This window comes from Leptodactylus fuscus, chromosome 6, assembly GCF_031893055.1.
Source record: "Leptodactylus fuscus isolate aLepFus1 chromosome 6, aLepFus1.hap2, whole genome shotgun sequence".
Classification (NCBI taxonomy): Eukaryota; Metazoa; Chordata; class Amphibia; order Anura; family Leptodactylidae; genus Leptodactylus; species Leptodactylus fuscus.
In genome coordinates this window covers 77,634,965-77,659,477 of record NC_134270.1, presented here as the reverse complement: position 1 = coordinate 77,659,477, position 24,513 = coordinate 77,634,965, and the positions used below count along the sequence as shown (strand labels likewise).

Genomic DNA, 24,513 nt, shown 5'->3' with positions numbered 1-24,513 from the left:
CCTAACAGTAGAGAGCCTAAATAGTATATCAGGTCTTCCAACTAACAGCATTGATTGATCAGGAATGGTCGGGGCTAACAAAAGGATTCTCACTGCACCAGAACCTACTGAGAGATGGGGCCTGTGTGAAATGGTGAAGGACCCTAATTAACCCCTTCATGCCACAGCAAATTTTCGTTTTTGCATTTTCTCTCCCCCTTCCCCCATTCCAAGAGCCATAACTTTTTAATTTTTCAGTTAACATGAGTCACATGATGGCTTATTGTATGCGAAACAAAATGTTCTTTGTAATGGCACCATTCACTATCCTGTACAATGTACTAGGAAGTTGGAAATAAATTCATAATGACGCTGGGTTCACACCTGCGTTCATGTCTCCGTTCTATGGTTTCCGTCTTCTGCATGGCAGAAGACGGAAACCATAGACCGGGTCCGGCTGTGCGCGGCGGTGAGCGTTTTATGCTCTATGCCGCGAAACCGGATTTTTTTATCCGGACACAGAGTACTGCATGTCCGACTCTGTGTCCGGATTATAAAACCCGGTTTCGCGGCGGAGAGCGCAAAACGCTCACTGCCGCTCACGGCCGGACAGCTTTCTCATCCATTCAAATGAATGGGTGAGAAAGTCTCCTGCAGGTTTCCGTCTCCTGCATCTGTTTTATGCAGGAAACGGAAACCTGCAATAAGGACCGATGAACGCAGATGTGAACGAGCCCTGAGATGTAATTGGAAAAAAAAACGCATTTGCATCAATTCCTTATGGGTTTAATTTTTACAGCAGTCACTATGTGGTAAACATAACATGTTACCTGTATTCTGCGGTTGAGCACGATCATGGCAAAAAACTAATTTTTATAGTGTTTGTAATGATTTGATACCTTTTAAAAAATTTAAAACTTTGCATAATTTATATATTTATGTGTATGGAGCTGGGTATGGCGTCTTTTTATGAGGGACAAGATGGTGTTTTATTGATACCATTTTGGGGAAGGTCTGATGGTTTGCTCACATTTTATTCTATTTCATTATAGGATGCACAAAGTTGAAAAAAAACTGCCATCTGGCCATTTTGATTTTTTTCCCGGCCACATTGTTCACCGTATGGGCTAAATATTTTAATAGTGTGGGCATCTTGGAGCAACCTAATATGTTTAGGTTTACTTATGTTTATTTTTATATGTGATCTACTGAAAGGGGGTGGATTAAAGTTTTATATTTTTTGTGTTTTTTTATCCTTTAAAAAAACATTTGGTACTATTCCGTTATCGGGCCAGCAGCAGCGCAGTTCAGCAGCAGCTTTCGGGACAGCAGTTCAGCAGCGGGAATTACAATGACATCCGAGGACTGCTGGCCCGATGCTTGTGCCCAGTAACCAGTACATCGATGACCCCCCTCCCCCATCCTTCTCCTCCTGCCAGTGCTGCCCCCCAGCTCTCCTTACATCTTCCCCGTACCCTCTCCCCGCCACACGACTAGGCCTCACCTCAGCGCTAGTACCGAGACCGAAAGGAAAGACACCGGGGCTCAATCCAGGCCCTGACAAGAAACACGCCGACTATAGGAACGGTGAGCTACAGCGAGCCGGAGGGACAAACTTTCTGCAGCGTCCGGCGGCTATCTAGTAGCATTCATTGCTCAAGATTTACGGTGAGGCCTATTACAGGGAGAGGGTACGGGGCAGATGTAAGAAGAGCTGGGGGGCAGCACTGGAAGGAAGAGGAGGATGAGGGCATCGATCGATGTACTGCCTACTACACACAAGCACGGCCTCTATCATCGGGCCAGCATCGGCTTAGTCATGTGGCGGGGAGAGGGTACGGGGTAGATGTAAGGAGAGCTGGGGGGCAGCACTGGAAGGAGGAGGAGATGGAGGGGGGGTCATTGATGTACTGGCTACTGGGCACAAGCATCGGGCCAGCAGTCCTCGGATGTCATTGTAATTCCCGCTGCTGAACTGAACTGCTGTCCCGAAAGCTGGTGCTGAAATGCGCTGCTGCTGGCCCGATAACGGAATAGTACCAAACATTTTTCTTTTTCTTTTATTTCAGAACCTCCTAGGGACCTTGAACCCGGGGGGGGGGGGGGGGGGGGTCTGACCGATCATACTATTCATTGCAATACTATTGTATTGCAGTGAATAGTAAAATCCCTCGACTTCTATTAAACGCTGCCTATGGCAGCATGTAATAGAGCCGTACTAATGAAAAGCCTGGGAGCCTACAATATGCTCTCAGCTGTCATGACAGCCAATTGCCGCCCTCCAATAACGTTCTGAAGGGCAGCAACCAAGTAAAGATGGCAGTGCCCATGGTGCCTGCACACATTAAAGTGTCATCTAGCGGCACCTAAAGTGTCAACAGCTGTGTGATTTTTCTTGAAGGTATTTAAGTGTATATCCGGGACCATAACTAAAATGTATTGTATTTTTTCTGATCAGATAAATTTTCTTGAAAAGTTTTACAACAGAGATGGACAAATACAGTAATTGTATTATAGATGTAGTGCCTTAAACTATCACCAGATATTTACAGTGGAATTTCTAGGTTATGGATCACTATATGTACATTTGGTAGTACAAAATACATTCTGTAATCACATAAAGCATGGACTCAACTAAATGTAACTCAGACTTATTATATACCGTATTATGAAAAATTATGTTTCCCTGTGTGACTGCTGGCATACTGATCAGTCACATGGTACAGCTGCAGCAAATAGGTCTGATCTGCAATACCAAACACAATGACTATATAATATACATTGCTGTAACTATGATGAAGAGGCTGTGTCTCTTACCCAGGGCCGGCGTCAGCACACGGCACAGTCGGGCAAGTGCCAGGGCCCACAGAGCCTCTGGGGGCCCCCCGGCACTTGCCCGCCCCAGCACTTGCCTGTCCCGATTTCAGCTCATCCGTTGGACACCGAGCAGGAGCTGTCACAGCTCAGCTACTGCTTTAATGCTGCGGTCCGGCTTCTGCATTTGTAGGCGTGATGTGATGATGTCACATCGGGCCTAAAACTATGTGAGTGGAGTGAGAGGGGAGAGAGCATCGGGGGAGCGTTGGAAGGTGAGTGTAAGTGTTTGTTTTGTGTTAAACATTAAGGTGGAACATAATGAAGAGAGCCCATGCAACTGGGGCAAATGAAGGAGGGAGGACGGCATGACACTAGGGCAGATGAAGGGGGGGAAACGGCATGACACTAGGGCAGGTGAAGGGGGGGACGGCATGACACTGGGGCAGATGAAGGGGGGGGCGGCATGAAACTGGGGACAGAGATGAAGGGGAGGGCATGAAACTGGGGGCAGAGGAAGGGTGTATGTAAAACTGGAAGAGAGATGGAGGGGGGGCATATAATATATGGGTGACTGTAGGAGGATTATACTATGTGGGAGCACATGGAAAATGAATGAGAATAGGCGCAGTCAACATAAAAGCGAGCGGAGCTAAATTAGCCACGGTGCGCACAGCACGCTGCACATTTTGTCTCTCTTTCTACTCTTTAAAGGTTGGGAGGTATGGCGTAGGTGACGCCGCACTCCTTCGTGACGTCACTCGCTTCGTCCGGCCATAGTGGCGTGCAGTGTCCTGCCTCCCACCTCCTCCACAAGGGGGCCCACTGAGGCTCTATCGCCCAAGGGCCAATAAAAACCTGGAGCCAGTCCTGCTCTTACCCAAATGCTGCGGTGTTTTCAAACAGCTGATCTGTGGGAGTCCCATGTGTTGGACCCCCCACTAATCTGATATTGATGCTGTATGTTCATTTTATTGAAACATTTTTATAAACAAAACTAGATTATTATTATTATTATAAAGTGAAGTTTTGCATAAACAAGTGCTCCCTCTGCTGAGTATTCCAGAACATTACATGTAGCTATGAGAGTATCCATAAAGATGTATATGGCATACAGTACCATGCAAAAGTTTAAGGCAAGTGTAGAAAAGTGCTGCAAAGTAGGAATGTTTTCAACACAGAGGTGTTAATAGGTTATTTTTCTTTATTATCAAAATGCAAAGTGAAAGAACAAAAGAGAAATCTAAGTCTTATCAATATTTGTGTGACCTCCCTATGTCTTCAAAACAGTATCAATTCTTCTATGAACAATTGCAGATGTTTTTGACGAAACTTGGCAAGAAGGTTGATCCAAACATCTCAGAGAACTAACCCCATATCATCTGCAGATGTAGCCTTGTTAAATAACTTCTGTCTCTTCATGTAATCCCGGACAGACTGGATGATATTGAGATCAGGGCTCTGTGGGAACCATATCATCACTGTCAGAAGTCAGGATAGTTCTTAAAGACATGGGCTGTATGTTTGGGGTTGTTGTCCTGCTGCAGAATACATCTGTAGCCAACCAGATGTCTCACTGATAGTATTACATAATGAATAAGTATCTGCCTGTATTTCTTAGCATTGAGAACACCAATAATCCGGACCAAATCCCCAACTCCACTTGCTGAAATGCAGCCCCAAATTGGAAAGTAACCTCCACCATGCTTCACAGTTGCCTTTAGACACTCATTATTGTACCATTCTCCAGCCCTTCATGAACAAAATGCCAAATATTTCAGATTTTGACTGATCAGTCCCAAGCACCTCCTGCCATTTTTCTGTACCCCAGTTACAAGTTTTTGTGTAAAGTCGTTTGGCCTTGTTTCCATGTTGAAAGTATGGCTTTTTGGTACAGTTCTTTCATGAAGACCACTTAAGCAAGGCTTCTCTAAGCAGTAGATGAGTGTACTTTTGTCCCACTGGTTTCTGCCAGCTCGTAGCTGATGGCACTGCTGGACATATTCCAAATTCGAAGGAAAGTAAGCAAGATGTGTTTTTCATTTGCCACATTGTTTCCTTGGCCGACCATTGCTTCTGTGGTCCTCCACGTTGCTCATTTCTTGGTGCTTCTTCAAAAGTGCTTAAATAGCACCTCTTGAAATGCCAGACTGCTTTGAAATCTTTGACCATGTGATGCAGACAAAGACCCCAAACATAGAGCCAATGTCCTTAAGAACTATTTTCAGCATTCATTATAGAATAAAATATAAAGTTATCACCCTCATCCACAAGGCTCTCCATAATGCCGCACCTCCCTACATTTCCTCCCTCATCTCTGTCTACCGCCCAACCCGTGTTCTCCATTCACTCAATGACCTAACACTTACATCCTCTATTATCAGAACCTCCCACGCTCATATACAAGACTTCTCCCGAATTGCACCACTTCTCTGGAATGCTCTACCCCGGACAATCAGATTAACTCCCAATTTCTACAGCTTCAAATGCAAACTAAAGACACATCTTTTCAGACAGGCCTATTACAATTTCTAACGTAAACCCTTAACCCTCCTCTGTCTCCGCTCCCACACTTCCCCACATGATATGTTGTCATCTCATGCTAACTTTATAGGTCCAAGCTCCATCCACATGTTAAAGGACACGACTGTTGAAGGCTCATAAAGTCTTATGTTTATGTAATGACAATCACCTCTATTACAAAAGTGTCTGACCTCTGCATAAGCAATGCCGCCCCTGCTACCTCTTGTGTCACCCCCTCTACCTCATAGATTGTAAGCTCTTGCGAGCAGGGCCCTCAGTCCCATTGTGTGAAATGACTTTCTTTGTAATGTATCTTTCTGTCTGTATTTGAACCCTACAAATTGTACAGTGCTGCGGAATATGTTGGAGCTATATAAATAAAATTTATTATTATATTATTATTATAGAAGAACTAAGAGTCTTATTTTAGAAAGCATCCTTACTTTGCAACATTTTTTCAGTCTGTCTAAAAATTTTGCCCAATAAAAAATGTGCATTTTATAATACATCAGTTATCTATATTATTTTTTATGGCAACTGTTATAATCTATAACCTAATAGACCTCTACCCGTGAGTTCACTATTCTGCACTGCTGCTTTGCACAAAGCATGAGTATATACAGCCAGGCAAAGTATATATATATATATATATATATATATATATATATATATATATATCCTATTAATATTATAAATGTGAAAGTTTGTGAGTTTGTGGGTTTGTGGGTTTGTGTATTTGGATGTTTGCATGTTCGGATGTTTGTTCCTCAATCACGGAAAAACCGCTCGACCGATTCGGCTGAAATTTTCCACAAACATAGTTAATACACCCGGTTAAACAATAGGCTACTTTTCGTCACAATAGCGCACATACGTTTGTGTCAGGACCCCCACAAAACCCAAGCTCACACCATCATCTCTGCAATCTCTCACACTTTGGACCATAGCAAGCCACAAAATTCATATTGCCCTCTACAGCCTCGCCCCTAACCCCACACAATCACATATACATATACTTTACCACTTTGCCCCTCACCTTAACGATACTCCAGGAGGCTCTCTTTAACGCTCCGGAGCAGCCATGTTTGCCGACCCCCACCGCTCTGAAAATCCGCGACACCCCCCACCCATGTCAATACCCCTAGGCTGTCTAAAAAATGCAAAAAAATTTTTTTTAAAAAAGTAAAAAAAAATAAAAATAAAAAAATAAAAAGGATTAAAAATTCAAATCACCCCCTTTTCTCTAGAACACATATAAAAGTAGTTAAAAACTGTGAAACACATACATGTTAGGTATCCCCACGTCCGAAATCGCCCGCTCTACAAAGCTATACAAATATTTTTCCTGTTCGGTAAACGCTGTAGCGGGAAAAATGGTCAAAAGTGCCAAACCGCTGTTTTTTTACTGTTTTGATTCTGATAAAAATTTGAATAAAAAGTGATCAAAGCAATAACATTTCCCGAAAATGGTAGAACTACAAAGTACACCCGGTCACGCAAAAAAAGACGCCCTAAACATCCCCGTACACGCACGTATAAAACAGTTACGGCTGTCGGAATATGGCGACTTTTCAAAAAAAAAATTTTAAACACAGTTTTGGATTTTTTTTTAAGGGGTCAAAATGTAAACAAAACCATATAAATTTGGTATCCCCGGAATCGTAACGAAACACAGAATACAGGGGACATGTCATCTTGGTTGCACAGTGAACGCTGTAAAACCAAAGCCTGTAAGAAAGTCGCAGAAATGCATTTTTTCTTCAAATCCACCCCATTCTGAGTTTTTTCCCTGCTTCCCAGTACATTATATAGAATAAATAATGGTGGCATCATGAAGAAAAATTTAAAATTAAGACCTCATATGACTCTGGGAGCGGAGAAATAAAAAAGTTATGGGGTTTAGAGGGAGGGGAGTCAAAAACGAAAATCAAAAAATGCCATCGGCGGGAACTTCAAATACTTCTGTCCCAAAGTCACTATGTAAAGTTTCTCACAACACCGTATAGCAGCTCAAATACAAATTAACTTCAACACGAAAGTCTCATGTATTGTCTGAATTACAGCAAAAACAAGATACAAAGTTACATTTCATATCCCATACCATATACACACTACGAAAACCTTACCTATGCCTGTATATACCCACTTCTACAATCACCGCAGACGAAGTCGCGGGTACCAGCTAGTGTATATATATATATATATATATATATATATACAACCGAATGCTTGGTAGTATAGAAAAATGCAAATAGTGAGATCCTTGGTAACTAATGATTCTGCACTTTGGCGTCTTACATTTCATATTTCTTGCTTTCTCAGTTTCCAAGTCACCTCTGTGGAGTAACTGGCAACAGTCCATGCTATAATCACACCTGCAAACGTCCTTGAAGACACAGCTTGCCTGTACAATGTCTGCAGACAGATGGAACGCAGCATAAAGAAGAGCAGGAATGTCTTACCTGGGAGCATCAAAGCTGTCGTACGATCCAACCGTGTAGTGTCTGAACAAACGCTTGGCTTTGTCACTCCGGCTCTCTGGCACAAAGACAGTAAAAAAGAATACATAAAATAATAATCTTTGGGATTTTAACCACATTATACGGTTGATAAGATATACACGTAAAAGGTGAAAAAAGGAAACAATATATAATGATACTAAGAACAATGCTCAGCATAAGATAAGATAATCCTTTAATAGTCCCACAGTGGAGAAATTTCAGTATGTTACAGCAGCATAGTAATACAGATACAGGATAATACACAGTAATATATTACAGACGTAGACACACATATGCTGAGAAGAGAAGATATACTAGGAGTCCATAGCAGCTAAGGAACAGAAGAGAAAGAAGGAAGACTTCATAGTCATAATCATTAGTTCTCTGTGCGGGGTGATCTTCGCTTGGGCTGATGTAGATTATACAGCCTGGTCGCGGTTGGAAGACGGAAAGCTATCAGACCGGGCCCAGCCGTGAGCGGCGGTGAGCGTTTTATGCTCTCCGCCGCAAAACCGTTTTTTTTTTAAATCGGACACATAGTACTGCATGTCCGACTCTGTGTCCGATTTTTAAAAAAACGTTTCGCGGCGGAGAGCATAAAACGCTCACTGCCGCTCACGGCCGGACATCTTTCAAACCCATTCAAATGGGAGTTTGTATGTTCTCCCCGTGTTTGCATGGATTTCCATCCCATATTCCAAAAAAGACATACTGATAGGGAAAAATGTACATTGTGAGCTCTATGTGGGGCTCACAATCTACATTTAAAAAAAAATGAATGGGTATGAAAGAGTCCTGCAGGTTTCCATCTCCGGCCTCTGTTTTGTGCAGGAAACGGAAACCTGTATGAACGGAGATCGGGCGCAGATGTGAATGAGCCCTGACTGAGCGTGTACCCATACAGTCTCCTAGTGCAGTAACAATACCTGCGTGTGTACCCATACCGCCGCCTAGCGCAGTAACAATAACTGCATGTATAACGATACCATCTCCTAGCGCAGTAACAATAACTGTGTATACCCATACTGTCTCCTAGCGCAGCACCAATAAACATGTGTGTAACCATACTGTCTCCTAGCGCAGTAACAATAACTGCATTTATACCCATACCGTCTCCTAGCACAATAACAACAAATACGTGTGTACTGATTCCATCTCCTAGTGCAGTAACAATAACTGTGTGTATACCCATACCGTCTCCTAGCTCAGTAATAATAACTGGATGTGTACCCATACCATCTCCTAAAACAGTAACAATAACTTTGTGTGTACCCATACCATCTTCTAGCGCAGACTTTCACTCACATGGTGAATGAGTATCTGTCAACTCGTCTCCTGGTACTGAGTGATGGGCCGGGCCCTCCCCATTCAAATTCTGGTTGGTAAATTGGGCACTTGCCCTCTATGCCTTGGAGGTACTGGCCTGCCCTGCCCTGCAAGTGTCCTATTAGAATGTGTGTTCAGCACTGCAAGGATTACTGACAGGAGGATTGGACTATCCACAGCCAATGTGGACATATTTATGTTCATTAAGATGAACCAGGCATGTATTTCACTGGACTTGGCGGTAGCAGCACCTGAGTGAGTGATTAAACTTCTGGCTACTCCTACTCCGCCTCACTCACTTACACTTACACATCTACCTCCTCCCATTGAACCTCTACCACTTGTTTCAAAAATTCACTTTTATTTGTTTTTAATATTTATTTATGTTATTATTTTCAGTACTTTCCCTACTCCATTTTTTGCAGGGCACTTGCCCTGTTATTACCCCCATTTTGCAGCCCTCTTCCCCTTACTATCCCCATTTTACAGTCATCTATGCATCACCAAGTTCAGGTCACCATTGATTTCAATGAGGTTCAGGTCAAGTTTGGGTACCTGAACCAACTTTTGGGCACAGTTTGGCTAAACTCATTGAACCCAAATTTCTATGTGTTCGCTCAACACTATTTACTGACCTCTTTCGCACTTAGTAATTCCGTACTTAAAACCAACACAAGCAGTGTACAGTTTACAATGAGGTCCATAGGTAGAGGAGGAAAAGAGAGATATGAGGCCATCGACAAAATTAAAGGGATTCCAGGCTTAATAATTAATGACCTATCTTTAGGATGGGAACTGGGGGGGGGGGGTGCAGATAACTTCAATGAGCTTTGTAGCCTCTTCACTACTTACCAGTAACAGTGCTGTACATTTGAGTAGTGACTCCACTTGGTATTGCAGCTCACTTCATTCACTTGAATGGGACTGTGCTATAAGCAGGTCATGTGACCAATGAACATAATGATAGTTGGACTGTGAAATGGAAGAAGCTTTCAGGAAATGCCACTTTAAACAACTTACGCAGTCATTTTTATTTTATAAAGTCCTATATGAGGCAAATGTCTGCATAAAAATATTGTGGATGTCTATGGTTTTTGGCTGACTATGATATATTATCCGCATGTTGGGTTGTGCAGTTATGCCACTAGTTGGCTCAGGGTTTCTTGGGGTTGTCTAGCAGGAAAAATATAACAAAAGTATACGTCAAATTTACCTGCGCGTCAGCCCTTTAACTACATTGTATTGGCCTTTTGGGAGGGGCATCAATGTTCCTATGTTAGGTTTTCTGGTCACCTCCCTATTGATGGAAATTGTCCAACACCCTAACTGCTCTGCTCAGCAGCGGCCAAGGTTTAGCAGAAACACTGCCAGAAAGTAGAAACTGGTAGAAGACCTGGGAAGTGGTAAAGTGGAATAGGCACTATTTCTATTTAACACAGTTTGCCTTTGGCAAAGAAGCTTTCTCAGCGGACAAACCCTTAAAGATGTTTGCCACGTTAAACGCCAAAAGAGTTGTAAGAATGGGATTTCATGTGTCAGCACCCAGTCACCAGCATGGAAATCTTGCAAAATAATATAATAAGTCAGTGGGCAAACTACATTTTCTCTATATTGTATTCTATGTATTTCCATTTTTCTGTTCCACTAGGCTACATAATGGATTTTATTTGCCTATTATACCATACTTGTGCACACTACTGTGCAAGTGCCTTTTAGGTCACCTCCATTATTCTAGCCTGCATCATACATAGAATGCTGCATAGTCACCCTCAATGACTGGCTGGGTTAATTCATTACAGAGCCATGATCATGCGTAAAAAGCAGAATGACAAATTTACTAATTAGTTCATTGGCATTGTGCCCAGTCATCTCTTAACTTTCTGCAAGTATTATCTCTATAGACCTACCCTATATTGTACTGCAAATCCCCTTGTCATCCTGAGCACTGGAGGTCATGGCATCAATTGTAAACATAAGGAGAGATTCATGCTAGATGTGGAGTTCCTCTCAAAGACCACCAGGTGGCAGCAGAGCTGTATGATATTTTTCTGTTCGACTGGGGGAATCTAAGGCAAACCCCACAATATTCTGCACATTCCCTTCAGTTTCTCTGTAAGCCATCAAGAGACACAGGCAATTTCAGGTCTGCCTGTCTCTGCTGTATCATATGTACTGCACAATGCAGACAACCAGTGGCATAAATACCTGGATAACAGCGGTAGTGGCTGCCACAGGGCCTGGGACATTAGGGGGCTCGGTGGGACCCTGATGTTTTTTTGTTGTTGTTGTTTATTTTTTTTAATAGGCCATTTCCTGCTGGAAATGGCCTATTAAACAGGCCCTATTTGTTTACCAATCCTTGCTCTGGCTCACGGCCACCAGTGCTCCCGCTTCTGCGGAAGAAACTGTGATCAGGAGCGGTGATCAGTAGGTGAGGCCACGGGCCTGTGAATCCCACCAAACACTGCTATCATTATACTCTGGGGCTCTTTCAGACCCCCAAGTATAATGATCGTTGGGCCAGAGGGGGTGAGGGAACATAAAAATCACTGTTACTTACCACTCCTGCACTCCAGCAGTCTGTGACCCTGTTTAATGATGTCCCAGATGTCACGTGGGCCAGGCCAGCGTCCTTATGTGTCATGACGCAGACCTGGATCACGTGATGGCCGAAAGTAGCGGGGAATGCGCCAGAGCAATAGGGAGGTAAGTAACAGTGTTTTTTTATGTTTGTATCCTTCCCTGTGCCTCCGATCGTTATACTCTGGGGTCTGCTAGAGTGTCTTTTCATCCTCTCATAGATTTTAATGGCTTTTTCAAGACGGAAGCCGCTTAAAACCGCCATTGTTTTATTTTCCCTCTAACTGTCCGGGATAAACTAAAAATTAAATCCTGTGCAACCCCCCCCCCCCCCCCCTCCTCACGCTTTCTGATAATCACCAACACTCTCCCACCCCCCGACCCCATTATACTTACCCATCTTTAGTCTTCTGGGCATGAAGTGTCACTTCCTTCATTTATGCCAGTGCCTGTGCAATAGAGCCAGTGATTCTAGCTCTATTGCACAAACACCGTCAGAAGTGAAGAGCTGAAGGATCCCGATTACCACGCATGTGTAAGAAGACCACAGAAGAAGCCAGTGGGACAGAACAAACTGATCTTCAGGACAAAGAAGATAAGTAAGTATGATGGGGTGGTGGAGTGCTACCCATGTAAACAAATTCAAAAGATGTCGGAAGGTCCCAGAGAAACTCAGAAATCTCTCAAAACACTGCTAAAGGTATTTTGGTCCACTTATTAACCCATTAATAGTGTAAGCCGATGACTGGTCAGGTAATGGAGGTGGTGTACATCTCACCCAGACTACTAAGGTGGGTGAGATGAGAAAACTCCAGAAAGAACGTTTCTCAGCAGATAACTATTGTCTGCTGAGGGTTATTTCAGAGTTCCGGTTACTGGGCTGGATTTTTAGAAAATAATGTGCATAGTGCACTTCATCAGGCTTCCTCCACGAAATGGTTGTTGCTTCAGTTATACCTTGTTCCATCTGATCTGATTCCCGTATGTGAGTGCCATGATGTTTTTAAGAAAATGAAATAAAAGTTTGCTAAGTTTTATCCACTGGTCGGTGAGTGCCCTGTTCTTTTCTATGTTTTTTGCATTTTTGTAACCTATTCTATGTTTAGTTAGAGCCTAGCTGGGCAGGTTTTTATTTTTGTATTATTTCCTTTTGTTGCTGCACTATTTTTTTGAGTGAAAATAAAACTCTACCTTTGTTTTGGACTAAAGAAACTGGACTTGTGTGTCTATGCCACCCCACCTAGCAACTCCAAACCCTGACAATAGCAATAAGATACCTTTTAGTAAAAAGTTTTTTTTGCCCGGAAAACCCCTTTAATGAACTTCTGCATATTAAATCAAATCCCCGACTATGTATTTAACCTGTGATATCTCAGGTTCTATTATAGTTAGGACATAAGACTGTCCCCACAATCTCAGCCTTCAAAAGGACTCATCTCTTCGGGAAAGCCTACAACCTTCAATAACCTTGCTGCCACCAAATAACCAGATGAAAAGCCTCTGCCCTCACCTACTATTTCTATCCCCCTCTTTCATAGATTGTAAGCCCTTATGGGAGGGCTATTGATCCCACTTTACTAATTGGTCACTAAGTTAATATTGCACTTGTTCTTGTATATTTTGTATGTAAACCCTCAAATGTACAGCCTCATGGAATTAATGGGTCGCCCTGCAACTTCTTCATTTATGTTAGTGATAGAATCGCATTGCGACCCGTAGTGTGCCAAAGCCGCAACTTCTAGTCGCAATAAAGTAAACCATTAGTGAGGGTCACAATGTGACTCCATTCAGTAACATTAGTAAAGGATTCAGAGGGCAACCTGTCAATCTCTAGTTGCATCACAAGAGTTGCAGCCAAAATCGCTGTATGGCTCTAGCTTAACAGATGAGATCCAGCGATCTATATAACACTTTACAGAGACCTGATTTTTGATGAAGGTAGACTCTTCACACACTGCTGAAGAACCATTTCATTCCATAAATTGGTACATATACACAGTTAAGCCATATTAATGTGACCACCGCCTACTTTTGAAGGCAACATTAAGTAACCAATCGCAGAAGGCACGTGTCATCAGCCATCTGGGTGCACTCATCATTGTGGAAGTCATGATGGATCAACACAAGTATGCATCTATCCTTGCAGACCATGTTCACCCCTACATGCCAATTGTTTTTCTCAGGATGATGGCATTTACCAGGAGGACAATGCAATGTGTCATAAAACTTTATGTGCGTGGCTAAAGGAGCACCAGGATGAGTTTACTGTAATCCCTTGGCTAGGAAATTCCCCGGACTTGAACCCAATCGAGAATCTGTGGCACCACCTCGATCAGATTGTTCCTGCCATGGATGTTCAACTGTGTAATTTAGCGCAGCTGGCCATGGCACTGGAGTCGGCATGGCTCAGCATCCCAGTGAACATCATCACAACATCTCCTCTCTTCCTGCTCGTCTCGCAGCGGTCTGCTCTGTGAAAGATGGTTATTCTGGATTTTAACAGTTGGTCACATTCATGTGACTGGACTGTGTATTTCTTAATTCTTCTTATCCTGAATAATAATTTTTTGTACTGCTTCCTGAATGTTTCATCATATAAGCAGGGGCGTAACTTGACGGGTTGCAGAGGGTGCAATCGGACCAGGACTTAGGGGGCCCATAAGCACTGGCATCAGTATTGAGATTGCAGCTTCCATCTGGCCCATAAACCAAGGAGACTCACAGATTATCCTAACCACACTAAGGATGATTAAACTCCTTAGCACCTGTAACCATCACTATCAAGAATTCGCTGTAGGAAAGAGGTAGGGGGCCCCGGACAAAAGATTGCACTGGGGCTCACAAGACTTTAGTTATATCACTGCATATATAGTTTGCTGAAGTTAGGCTGGAGCCTAAGGGTCGGTTCACACTATCTTATGTGTTCTGTCTGGAAGGAGTCCGCATGAGGACCCCCCTGGACAGAATACAAGAGGCAAACGCTGTGCAGTTAAGGTACACGGACCCCATAGACTATAATGAGGTCCGTGTGCTTGCCGCGCACTGCCCGCACAAATCATTCATTTGGGCAGTGCACAACAAGCACACGGAGCCCATTATAGTCTATGGGGTCCGTGTGCTTTGCCAGCACATTGCTCACAATTGCGATTGTATTCTGTCTGGGGGCTGTCCATGCGGACTCCTTCCGGATGGCTGATGGCGATTTACAGGTGCAGAATAGTGAATACAATTCACACAAGTACCAACCACTTTGTGCAGTCTATAATATAACTTTCCTTCCTGTCTACTAACATAACAGATTATATATTATTCATTCAGCATAGCTTCAAACATTGCATGTACTTGCTAGCTGACTTAGTAACTCAAAGAATTTCTGATTCTTGGCTTTCAGAGATGAAAATCAGAAATCATCATAGTTCCTAAGCCAGAAACTAAGAACATACAATGTTTCTTCTAATTGTAGTATTTTCTACCTACCTAGTGAGGTAGTTTACGCTAGGTTCACATTGCCTCTCTATTAACTGTAATGGGTCCATCGGGTGTCCGTCTGTGAAACGAACAAAGGAAAAAAGTCCTTGCAGCGTTTTTTCTCTGCCGATTTGTAAGCAGACACATCAACAAAATCTCCAGCGCAGATGTGAACGTAGCCTTAGAAATGTCATTGATTTCTGATCTGTGACTGACATCACTGTTCACACTCACTATGGGTATGAGATGTTGTATGCACTTTCTAGCTGGCTTTTGAACTCTGACTGCGTGGTTGTAATGTATCTTATACTCAGTGGCGTAACTAGGAATGGCGGGGCCCCGTGGCGAACCTTTGACATGGGGCCCCCCCCAGCTGACATCGAAACCCCCGACCAACGCCGAAAACCCTGCACGACCCCACCCCCCGCATTCCTACGCACACTATTACGCTCCATAGTGGCCCCTGCACACATTATTATACCCCATAGTGGCCCCTGCACACATTATTATACCCCATAGTAGCCCCTGCACACAGTATTACGCTCCATAGTGGCCCCTGCACACATTATTATACCCCATAGTGGCCCCTGCACACATTATTATATCCCATAGTGGCCCCTGCACACAGTATTATACCCCATAGTGGCCCCTGCACACATTATTATACCCCATAGTGGCCCCTGCACACAGTATTATACCCCATAGTGGCCCCTGCACACAGTTTTATACCCCATAGTGGCCCCTGCACACATTATTATACCCCATAGTGGCCCCTGCACACATTATTATACCCCATAGTGGCCCCTGCACACATTGTTATACCCCATAGTGGCCCCTGCACACATTATTATACCCCATAGTGGCCCCTGCACACAGTATTAACCCCATAGTGGCCCCTGCACACAGTATTATGCCCCATTGTGGCCCCTTCGCCCACTATTATGCCCCGTTGTGGACACCCATTAACAATTATCATACTCTGGGGTCTTTTCAGACCCCAGAGTATAATAATCGGAGACCCGGGGGAAGAACAACATAAAAAAAAACACACTGTAACTTACCTGTCTCCCGACTCCCCGCTGGCAGCCATCTTCAATGGCGTCAGGGACGTCATGTGACCGGGAGCCTGCGTCGCAACGCATAAGGACGCAGGCCCCGATCATGTGACGTCTGAGACGTCACACAAGTAGGCCGAAGCCTGCGCGGAGCCTGGAGAGGTAAGTAACACAGTTTTTTATGTTCAGTTACCTCTCATGCACTTCCGATCATTATACTCGGGGGTCCGAAAAGACCCCCGAGTATAATAGTGCTTGTGGGGCCCACAGTGTCACTTACCGATCCCGGCCCCTGCCACGATCGGTAAGTATATAGGGCCCGTTAGCGGCTGGAGTAACTCCAGCCGGTAACGGCCTATTAAAAAAAAAAAAAAAAAACGCAGCGGTAGCGGTTGCCACCGGGCCCCTAATGTCCCGGGCCCTGTGGCAGCTGCTACTGCTGCTACCACGGTAGTTACGCCACTGCTTATACTCATATTAAGTGTGAGGAAAGTTGCCAGCCAGAGATGACTATGTTAGAAATCAATTGAATTCAGTGACAGAAGGTCAAAAATTGCCTCAAACTTCCATTAATATGATGTTTGATATCTGACAATGTCCTGATTTACATACTGTACATTTAGTCTAACCCTACCCTACTGGTAGACGCTTGTATACCCTTCCCATCAGGTAGGAGTCGCTGCCACTCAGTGTTCATTTAGGTCATTGGTAACTGCCTGACAAACACTAGGGGACCTTAAAGGGATCCTATCATTCAAACTCATTTTTTTCTCACTAACACGTCGGAATAGCTTTCTTCTCCGCACCGCCGTTCACAAATGAGTTCTCTTTCAGCACTGGGGGCGGGCCCCAGCACTCAAACAGCACTGGGGGTGTCCCCAATGCTGTGAGAGAACTCTGTCCAGCGCCGCCTACCTTCTTCTTCAGCAACGGCCTCTTCACGCGTCTTCTTCCGGCGCACAGGGGGATCAAAATTCAACGCATGCGCATGGGCAGAGCCGACTTAACATACGGACGGCCATTTTTTTGTGGCCGCTTACGTGAGCATGCGCAGTACGTTCCTGTAGTTCTATGGAGTACAGAGCGTACTGTGCCTGCTCGCGTAAGCGGCCACAAAAAAATGGCCGCCTGCATGTGAGTACGGCTCTGCCAGTAGCCTGCAGGCAGAGCTGACATGCACATGCGTTGAATTTTGACACCCCCCCACGCGCCATTTGTAGACTCCAATCTGGAGTAAGCGGCCATTTGCTTGTGGCCTGGGCATGCGCAGTCGGTTCTGTCCGATGCCTAGATAATTGAAAACTCAGGACAGAAGAAGACGCGTAGAAAGGCAGGTTCCCGAAGAAGATGGAAGCGTCGCTGGAGAGTTCTCTCGCAGCTTTGGGGATGCCCCCAGTGCTGTTTGAACACTGGGGCCCGCCCCCAGTGTTGCCAGAGAACTCATTTGCATACCGAAGAAAACCCGTCTTTCTACCAAACGGCAGTGCGGTGAAGACATCTAAAGGTAGGAGATGAATAGCCTTTCTTAAGACTATTCCGACATGTTATCGAGAAAAAAAAGGGTATCCAATGATAGGATCCCTTTAAGGACACGTTGATCCAAGGTTTTTATACTGACTGCCAGATTGGAGTTTGGAAGGAATTTTTTCCCCTGAAATGGAGAAAATGACTTGAGCCTCACAGGGTTTTTTTTGCCTTTCTCTGGATCAACACTATAGGGCAGGGGTAGGCAACCTTTTTTGCTTGGCGTGCCGATTTTAATTTAAAAAATCAGAGATGAGGTACTCGAGTGCCGCACAATAATTTTTAGGCTGATGACACCTACGCTAAAGTCATATAGAACAAACTGTAACATAGGGATGCGGTCATACTGTGCTCCCAGTTACATGCATTTATTGTTATTTGCCTTGATACACCTGTACTTTTCCATTAGAAGCGATATAAGTACATATGTAACCTAGAATTAGTGATAACCTATGTGACTGGTAGCAGAGTGAGGTAATACCTGTAGAGGGGTGACACACTATGTACCTGGATGCTACATCCCCAGTCGCCAGTACCTGCACTTATCTGTAAGTGAAATGTGGTTTAATTTCAGCCACATTTAATTCCTGGTGGCGCGGTAACAGCTAAACCACATCCAGGAATTAGTAGGTGTCACACTTACACCAAAATGACAGTGCTGGTGCCCAGGAACTGGATTTGGCTTTAGGAGCACCTGGGTATCCGGTGTCACTAACAAAAAAGAAACACTCTAAGGCTAAGGCCCCACGTTGTGGAAAAGCAGTTTTTTTTGTTGCAGATTTTGCTGCGTTTTTTTCATCCAAAGCCATGAATGGCTACAAAAAGAATGGAAAAATACAAGAAGTTCTTATACTTCTCTCCTCTGCTGAATTCACTCCTGACTTTGGCTCATAAAACCGTAACAAAATCTGCAATAAACAAAGCTGTATTTCCGTGATATGGGGCCTAAGGCTGAGGCACCGCATTGCAGAAATGCAGCAATTTTTGTTGCATATTTTGCTATTTTATTCTGAGCTCAAGTGTATTGAGAACAAGGGAGACTTATAAGAAGTTTCCTAAATATTTCCCATTTCTTTTGTAGCCATTCTTGACTTTGGCTCAAAATTTGCAACAAAAACGCTGTGTTTCTGCAACATGGGGCTTCAGCGTTAGGCACCCGCACACAAATTGCACAGACATGGTTTTCACTGACCTATAGAATAAAAATAAATTGACAGGGCTACAAATGCAGGTGTAGGAAAGGTATAGGACAAATATAGAACCTGCTCTATATTTTACAGCTCTTCAATTAGGCCCGGACACAGAGCTGCAAAAACAGGATCTATGTGTACGGGCCCATTGAGATGTACAGGTCCATACTTTTATCCACAATTGTCATGTGCATGACAGTTTAGTAACTCCATGTGCCTCATATTTATAGCAATTAACTCCATTATGTCCCTCACATTAACCCTTGTGTAAGAGTTACTGATGTGTGAGAGACTTGGAGGTAATAATTAAGCATCTTCATTATTGAGGTCTTTTATTATTACCTCCATATGTCTCACATATTACTAACCCTTATATGAGGCACACAGGGGTTAATGTGAGGGACATGATGGGGTTAACTGTTACTAATATGAGGCACATAGAGTTACTAACACTAAATTAATAACCCCAAATGCCTGACATTAATAAGAATACTAATCCCAGTATGTACCTGCTGTGTTTTTTTTTTTACTTTCACTTTGCTAGCAGTTCTCCTCTCCTCCTCCAGGAACCTTTGCAGGACGCAGACGGCAGGAGCTATCACTATAACAGGCAGAGACCACAGCGATTAAGCTCCACCCCCCTGGGTTTCCTTCATCCCTCTCATTGGAGGGCAGTGATAGAAGAGGCGTGTCCTTATGCCTCAGCTCTAGCAGAGCACTGAAGGGACGCTCCGGCTTCATGTAATTCTTGCAGGTCCTGTGCTGCTGCCATGCCAGTGAAATATGCCAGGAGTGCCACTCTTGGCACGCGTGCCAGGGGTTGCCGACCCCTGCTATAGGGGGTTGTAGGATTAGATGTTGGACTTGATGAACTGATGTCATTATCCAACCTCATCTACTATGTAACATAGCAGGACTCCAACACTTTGTCTTTCACCTTATCACTATATATTTGCTCAGTGTTGATACTCAGCATTATCAATACCAACCAATCAGATTAGTGCTTTCATTTATTTTCAAAATGACCTTGGACAGATGGCTTCAGGAGTGGTTGCTATGAGAAAGTACCTCGTTTTTCTTTTCCACCACTTTTGCTAAATCATACCCCAATACATGCCTTTTGTGAACATTTGCTGTAAGGTAATCTGCCTGACTTCGGTGGTACACAGTTTAGACACACACTTTATTCCAGGTCAATGCCTGGTACTTTCTCTTGTCAACAATTTAAATCATTTCTATAATTTCTTTCTTTATTCACTTTATGCCATGATCAATGACCACACAGGTTTCCACACCGTATAATGCTACATGGTACTTCCACAACGTACAAAGCTCCACAATGACCCCATACCATATAATGCTTGTGGGAAATCGCTCAGGTAGATGCTTGTAGCAGTGCAGGAAACAGGGACACAGACACTGGGTTGCACACAAGTTCAGGCTTTATTCACTTGCAGTGCATTAACTGCCTATGCCATACCTCCCAACTTTTGAAGAACTGAAAGAGGGACAAAATGTGCGGCGCGCTATGTGCGCCGCGGCAAATTTAGCCCCACCCACTTTTGTGTTGACTCCGCCCACTCGTTAATTTTTCATGTGCCCGCACACAGTATAATCCTCCTACAGTCACCCGTAAATTATATGTCCCCCCTCTATCTCTCCCCCAGTTTCATATACACCCTTCATCTGCCCCCAGTTTCATGTCCCTCTTCCATCTCTGCCCCCAGATTCATGTCCCTCCATCTCTGCCCCCAGATTCATGTCCTCTCCATCTCTGCCCCCAGATTCATGTCCCCACATCTCTGCCCCCAGATTCATGTCCCACATCTCTGCCCTCAGATTCATGTCCCTCCATCTCTGCCCCCAGATTCATGTCCCCCATCTCTGCCCTCAGATTCATGTCCTCTCCATCTCTTCCCCCAGATTCATGTCCCCCATCTCTGCCCCCAGTTTCATGTCCACTCCATCTCTGCCCCCAGATTCATGTCCCCCATCTCTGCCCTCAGATTCATATCCTCTCCATCTCTGCCCCCAGATTCATGTCCCACATCTCTGCCCCCAGATTCATGTCCCTCCATCTCTGCCCCCAGATTTATGTCCTCTCCATCTCTGCCCCAGATTCATGTCCCCACATCTCTGCCCCCAGATTCATGTCCCACATCTCTGCCCCCAGATTCATGTCCCACATCTCTTCCCCCAGATTCATGTCCTCTCCATCTCTGCCCCAGATTCATGTCCCCACATCTCTGTCCCCAGTTTCATGTCCCCTCCATCTTTGCCCCCAGATTCATGTCCCACATCTCTGCCCCCAGATTCATGTCCCACATCTCTGCCCCCAGATTCATGTCCCACATCTCTGCCCCCAGATTCATGTCCTCTCCATCTCTGCCCCCAGTGTCATGCCGTCCTCTCCTTCATCTGCCCCCAGATTCACGTTTCACCTCCACATTAAACTTACCTTCTCCTCCGCTCCCTCGCCGCTCTCTGCCCACCTCACTCGCTGACACATGCGGCTGAAGGAAGGAGCTGACACAGGTCAGCTCCTCGCTTCGCCGCTGCCTGCCTCTCTCCCTGACACATGCGGCTGAAGCTGCTCGCGTGCTCGCTCCGCCGCTGCGTCTGTCTCTCGCTGACACATGCGGCTGAAGCGAGGAGCTGACCTGTGTCAGCTCCTCGCTTTGCCGCTGCCACCGGCTCCTGGCTTGTACATCGCGTCTACAAGCCAGGAGCCGGCGGCAGCAGCGAAGCGAGGAGCTGACACAGGACAGCTCCTCGCTTCAGCCGCAGATCTGAGTTGAAATCGGGACATACCTCCCTCCAACCGGGACCGCGGGACATGTCACTCAAATCGTGACTGTCCCGTGGAAATCGGGACGGTTGGGAGGTATGGCCTATGCAAAGGCACAAAATAACCAAAACCTTGGCAACAACAGTGGGTGGCACAGTACTTGCTCTGTAGGTTTGGTCTGGACAGGTCAGCTCTGTCAGTGTGGTGCCACACTCCTAGTCCTCACACACAGACTAATATCAGGCCTTGATTACCCAGCTGACCTCCCTGGTGTGGGTCTTACCATACACCCCTTAGGTGCCTGGCTGGAATATACCTTTCCTCCCAGACTACACTCTTCACTCTCTCACATGCTTCACAGTTTCTCCATGCTGCACAAGTCTCGTTGGTGTCTCCACACCAACAATAGTGTCTTGTCAAACAAAAGTGTCTTGTCAACAATATAAATCATTTCTATATTTCTATAATTTCTGTCTTTATTCTCTTTATGCCATGATCAAAGACCACACAGGTTTCCACACTGTATAATGCTACATAGTACTTCTACAATGTACAAAGCTCCACAATGACCCCATACCGTATAATGCTCCACAGTGTCTCCATGATGTACAAGGCTCGTTGGTGTCTCCACACAGCATAATGCATCACAGTGTCTCCCACAGTATAATACTCCACAGTGGCCCATTACAGAATAATACTCCACAGTGACCCATTACAGTATAATACTAGACAGTGACTCATTAAGGTATAATACTCCACAGTGACCCATTACAGTATAATACTCCACAGTGACCCAATAAGATAAGATAAGATAATCCTTTAATAGTCCCACCTTGGGGAAATTTCAGCGTGTTACAGCAGCATAGTAATACAGATACAGGATAATACAGAGTAATATGTTACAGACGTAGACACAGATAAGCTGAGAAGAGAAGATATACTAGGAGTCCATGGCAGCTAAGGAAAAACAGAAGAGAAAGAGGAAGACCTCATGGTCATCCTCATAATCATTAGTTCTCTGTGCGGAGAGCTCTTCGTTTGGTCTGATGTAGATTATACAGCCTGGTCGCGGTTGGAAGGAAGGACCTGCGATAGCGCTCCTTCTCACACTTGGGGTGAAGCAGACGGTCGCTTACAGTGCTGCCAAGTCCCATCAGGGTCCCATACATGGGGTGGGATTTGTTCCCCCGCATGGAGGTCACCACAGACAGTATCCTTCTGTCACCCACCACCTGTACTGGGTCCAAGGGGCTCCCCAGGACAGAGCTGGCCCTCCTGATCAGCCTGTCAAGTCTATTTCTGTCCCTGGTTGATATACTGCTTCCCCAGCAGGCCACACCGAAAAAGATGGCTGAGGCAACCACAGAGTTGAAGAAGGCCCTAAGAAGTGTCCCCTGGACTCCGAAGGCCCTCAGCCTCCTGAGCAGGTAGAGTCTGTTGTGGCCCTTTCTGTGCAGCGCCTCCAGGTGATCAGCCCAGTCTAGTTTGTTATTGAGGAGCACGCCCAGGTACTTATAGGTCCTGACTATCTCAATACATGTTCCTTGGATCTCCACCGGGGTCGGAGCACCTCTCCGTTTACTAAAGTCCACCACCATCTCCTTGGTCTTCCCAGCATTAATCCTGAGCTGGTTCTGCTGTATAATACTCCACGATGTGTCTTACCACAGTATAATGCTCCATAGTGGCCTCACACAGTATAATGCTCCGACAGCATAATGGTCCACAGAGGCCCCCCACAATATAATGCTCCATAGTGGCCCCCACAGTCTAATTTTCCACAGTGGCTTCCCCCACAAATAAGTATAATGCCTCGCGCTGCTTCACTAGTAGATAGTATTCAGGTATTCTCAGACCACAGAACATAATAAGTAGAGGCCCAGGAAGGTCAGGAAAAATAACAAACATTCAACTTGTTTCACCTCTTTTAGGTATCTAGAGGTATCAGTCACCTTGCGTCCTCTTCAGGCTACTTTTGAGGTCATAGGGGTCACATTGACATAATAATGCACTGACCCAGCGCTATTACATCAGAATGTCCCAGATGACCGCTAAGGCCCAATCAGAGGCCTCAGTGGTGACCTATGGGTTGTGTGACATCAGAACATCCCTGAAAAGAAGGGCAGAAACTACCAACTACAGCTGGGCAGTGTTGTGGCTGCACTACAGTTGAACAGAATAACACATTGTTCCAGCATGGCTCATGTGGTAAATGGTGCACCGCTTTATTAACATATACATTAACATATATTACTTAAAGATATAGTGGCTTAAAGGAGGTGCTGCTCATAGCCAGAAAAGTGTTGTGCAGATTAGCCATTTTTATGTACCATCCTCCTGCTCCCCAGCGATGAGACACTCAACCCCGTTCTTGTGGATAAGGAATAAGTGTCCATAACAGGACAAAACATTAAGCCATTCCCAGTAATGGAATTGCTGTTTAAGCTATTCCAGACCGCCCATAGACTATATACGTCAGGGCGGTCCCTCTCTTGTTCTGCAAGGACATACCAGTATGAATGAGCCTAGTCCAGAGGAGGGTGGGTCTTCTGGCCGAATCGCGAGGCGAAACGGCCTGAAGAATGAGCATTTTGCTTCTTTTTTCAATGGGAGCCGTCTTTTTGGTCAGGATTTTTAGGCGGATACGGCCTCAAAACCCTGACCAAAAAACTCTGTGTGAACTTACCCTTAGAGCTGCTGGGTCCTACAGGAACCAGATTAGTTCTATGGTTATGGGCAGGAGGCTGTATTCCTCCTGCAACTGA

At 44.8% G+C, this 24,513-nt stretch overlaps 1 protein-coding gene across 1 annotated transcript in view; it reads right to left on the bottom strand.

Moving 5' to 3' along the window:
• SHANK1 (SH3 and multiple ankyrin repeat domains 1) overlaps positions 1–24,513 on the bottom strand; it is a 469,770-nt gene that overhangs the window by 162,939 nt on the left and 282,318 nt on the right. The window contains exon 14 of the mRNA XM_075280273.1: positions 7,779–7,854. Coding sequence (XP_075136374.1) covers positions 7,779–7,854 — 76 coding nt within the window. The remainder of the gene's footprint in view (positions 1–7,778; positions 7,855–24,513) is intronic.